This window comes from Nicotiana tabacum, chromosome 19, assembly GCF_000715075.1.
Source record: "Nicotiana tabacum cultivar K326 chromosome 19, ASM71507v2, whole genome shotgun sequence".
NCBI lineage: Eukaryota > Viridiplantae > Streptophyta > Magnoliopsida > Solanales > Solanaceae > Nicotiana > Nicotiana tabacum.
Window position 1 is genome coordinate 22,862,593 of NC_134098.1, and position 3,883 is coordinate 22,866,475.

General features: G+C 43.3%; 1 protein-coding gene across 1 annotated transcript; it reads right to left on the bottom strand.

Moving 5' to 3' along the window:
* Nucleotides 1-360: 360 nt before the first annotated feature.
* On the bottom strand, nt 361-988 carry LOC142173412 (uncharacterized). The gene is made up of 2 exons (XM_075238997.1): nt 905-988; nt 361-840 (listed from the first exon to the last, which is right to left on the bottom strand). Exons 1-2 carry the CDS (start codon nt 986-988, stop codon nt 361-363), a joined length of 564 nt encoding a protein of 187 aa, XP_075095098.1.
* Between the last annotated feature and the right edge of the window lie 2,895 nt (nt 989-3,883).

Here is a 3,883-nt window from a genome sequence, read left to right on the forward strand (position 1 = left end):
TGTCCATTATTTTTCACAGAATTCTCTTGATATTCTTGTTGGCTGCCTCGACTGCCCTATTCATTTGCAGTATGTAGGCTGTGGAATTACGGTGGATAATTCTGAACTTCTCGTAGATTTATCTCATGAGGTCACTATTGAGGTTGGTGGCGTTGTCAATATTGATAGACTCTGGTATCCCAAATCTGCAAACAATGTTATTCCGGAAAAAATCTGCCACTACTTTCTTTGTGACGGCCTTGTAAGTAGATGCCTCGACCCATTTAGTGAAATAGTCAATGGATACCAAAATGAAACGATGTCCATTTGACGTTGCAGCTCTATGGGTCCTATTATGTCCATGCCCCAAGCAGCGAAAGGCTAGGGTGAACCCATTACATTTAACTCATTTGGTGGAACCCGAATGAAGTCTCTGTAAATCTGACACTGGTGACACTTCTGCACATAGCGGATGCTTTCATTTTCCATAGTCATCCAAAAGTGTCCAGCTCTCAAAATCTTCTTAGCTAATGTGAACCCATTCATGTGTGGTCCGCACGTCCCCGCATGTATTTCTTCTAACAGTCTGGTTGCTTCGGTGGCGTCTACACATCTTAGCAAACCTATGTCTGGGGTCCTCATATACAAGACTTCCCCGTTGAGGAAATAGCAGATTGCCAATCTCCTGAGGGCTCGCTTTTGACCATTAGTAGCATTTTCTGGGTACTCCTGGGTTGCGAGGAACTTCTTGATGTTGTGATACCAAGGTTTACCATCTGGTTCTTCATTCACATGGAAAGAATAGGCATGTTGATCCTTCATTTCTATCTCGATGGGGTCGATGTAGTTCTTGTCTGGATGCTGAATCATAGATGATAAGGTTGCAAGGGCGTCTGCGAACTCGTTCCAAATTCTGGGGACATGCCTGAACTCTATCTTTGTGAACTTTTTTCACAGCTCCTTCACAGAGTGCTGGTACGGCAGTATCTTGACATTCTTTGTCGACCATTATCCTTGGACTTGGTGTATCAGCAAATCGGAATATCCTATGACCAAAAGTTCTTTGATGTTGACGTCGATCTCCATTTAGATTCCAAGGATGCATGCCTCGTATTCAGCCATATTATTAGTACACGGGAATCATATCTTCGCCGACGCTGGATAGTGTTGTCCAGATTCCAAAAACAGGACTGCCCCGATTCCGGCTCCTTTGAAATTTGCTGGTCCATCGAAAAACATTCTCCACCCAGGGTACGATTCGGCAATATCTTCTCCGGCAAATAGTACCTCTTCATTTGGAAAATACGTGGCAAGTGGTTCGTAATCCCCATCCACCGAATTCCCGGTGAGGTGGTCAGCTAAAGCTTGTCCTTTGATAACCTTCTGAGTTATGTACACAATGTCAAATTCACTGAGGAAAATTTTTCACTTAGCTAGCTTCCCGGTAGGAATTGACTTCATACAAAATCTACTTGAGCGGATCAAGCCGATATATCAGATGCGTGGTGTATGCTAACATGTAATGTCTTAGCTTTTAACCAATCCATGTCAGAGCACAACAAGTGCATTCTATCAAAGTATACTTGATCTCCCATGGTGTGAACTTCTTGGTTAAGTAGTAGATGGCCTGCTCCTTTCTCCCAGTTTTCGTCGTGTTGCCCCAACACACAACCGAAGGCATTGTCCAAGACTGACAAATAGAGCAAAAATGGTTACCCTGGTTCAGGGGGAACCAACACTGGCGGGTTTGAAAGATACTATTTGATTCTGTCGAAGGCTTTCTGACACTTCTCCGTCTATTTCATGGCAGCATCCTTCTTTAATAGTTTGAAGATAGGTTCACAGAATGCTGTGGACACTCATGACATCTTTCTTGCTTTTGGTGGCAGTATTTCTTGGATGGCCTTGATTTTTGATGGGTCCAGTTCTATCCCTTTCCTGCGTACAATAAAACCCAATAGGTTTTACACGGGGATTCTGAATGCGCACTTTGCTGGATTCAGCTTCAAATCATACCTTCATAGGCGTTGGAAAAATTTCCTCAAGCCGTCTATGTGCTCAGAGCTATTTTGAGATTTTATGATGACATCATCCACATACACTTCGATCTCCTTATGAATCATGTCGTGAAGAAAGGTCATCATGACCCTTATGTAGGTGGCGCCGACATTCTTGAGACTGAACGATATGACCCTATAACAGTAGGCTCCCCAGGGAGTGGTGAAAGTTGTCTCTCTGCGTATTCCTCGTGCATTAGGGTTTGATGGTATCCAGCAATATAATCCACAAATGACTGCAAGTCATGCTTCGCATAGTTGTCGATGAGGATGTGGATATTTGGCAAGGGGAAATTGTCTTTTGGGCTAGCTTTGTTGAGATCCTTGTAATCCACACATATTCAGATCGTTTCATCTTTTTTGGGCTCTGGGACGATGTTTGCTAACCAGCTTGGATAGTTGGTGACCCTTACTACATTTGCCTCTATCTGTATGGTCACCTTTTCGTTTATCCTCGGGCTTAAATCAAGTTTTAACTTCTTGAGCTTCTGCTTGACCGGCGGCCTTGTAGGGTCATTGGGTAGTCGATGTGAGACAATATCGGTGTCTTAATCTGGCATGTCATCATAGGACCACGCGAACACGTCGACGTATTATCGGAGGAGCTCAATCATTTTTCCTTTTGATCTGCTTCTAGGTGAATATTGATTCTTGTTTCTTTCACGTCTTCTTCACTTCCAAGATTGACTACTTCCGTTTCTTCGAGTTTAGGCTTCTTCTAATTCTCCAGCTTTTTGATCTCTTACGGGAGATTGTCTGGCATCATACTTTCGTCATATTCCTGGTAATTCGGATCGTTGCGCTCAACGGCTTCGTTACATGTCATAATCATGGAACGCGGTTTTTTATCAGTTTGATTAATGAAAAGAAAAGCTAGGTATAAATAAAGCAGTAAAATAGATTGCGATTTTTAGAAAATGATTCTTTTTATTTCATCAAAAGGGAACGTCTAGAGCGTTCACAAGAGGCAAATGACATAAAAGGTACAGACACGGTACATGCCTCAATTGACCGTGTTCTTTCAAAAGAAAACTTTTATAGTTCCATACTACCAAGACTCCCAGTGAACTAAAGATGGACTGGCTGTACAATTCTGCAGCTCTACCCTAGTTCGGCATCCCCTATAGTCGGTGTCTTGATGTTAGTTCCTTCATAGCATTCTTCAATCATATTCATGAATAGCTTTCCCATCCAGTCGATGATATAATCATCATGTGTTGAACTCTGTCCCGGTCCATAAACATGCTCTGGCACAAAAACCTTTTTCATGAAGCTAACAGTGCGAGTTTTCCCTTCTGGGGGCTGATATCCTATGCCAGCCCTTATGTTTTGCCCATTGTGCTCCCAACCCTGTTCGTGGCATGTATCCATATTTCATCATCTCCCTCATGGCCTTCTTGGGCCTGTACAATGATTGCATTCCCAAATTTTTTTCAGTCTTCTCCTCCTCAGTAGTCTGCATGATTTCTACAGTGTGGAAGGCGACTCCGTCTAGTCCCTCAATGAATGGGACAACATCCTCCAAATAGGCGGAGTGACCCCACTTGATGTGGACCACGATCTCTTGGCATCCCCACTCAAATTTTATGCATTGGTGCAAGGTAGATGGCACGACCCCTGCCATATGTATCCAGGGCCTCCCCAGTAGCAACTTGTAAGAAGAGGAAATGTCCATAACTTGAAATAATACTGGAAAGTCGACCGGCTCGATCTGAAAGGCTAGATAAATTTCCCCAATAACATCCTTTTGCAAACCGTCAAAGGACCTTACCCTTACGTGGCTTTCCTTGACTTCCCTAAAATGAATTCCCAACTCCTGTAAGGTGGAGAACGGATAGATGATGTCT

Excerpts from the sequence above, each read along its gene's own strand:
- LOC142173412 (XM_075238997.1), bottom strand. The coding sequence starts at position 988 with ATGGTCGACAAAGAATGTCAAGATACTGCCGTACCAGCACTCTGTGAA. Across the intron at positions 841-904 it reads TTCACAAAGATAGAGTTCAG|CATCCAGACAAGAACTACAT; the intron begins GCATGTCCCCAG and ends TCTATGATTCAG.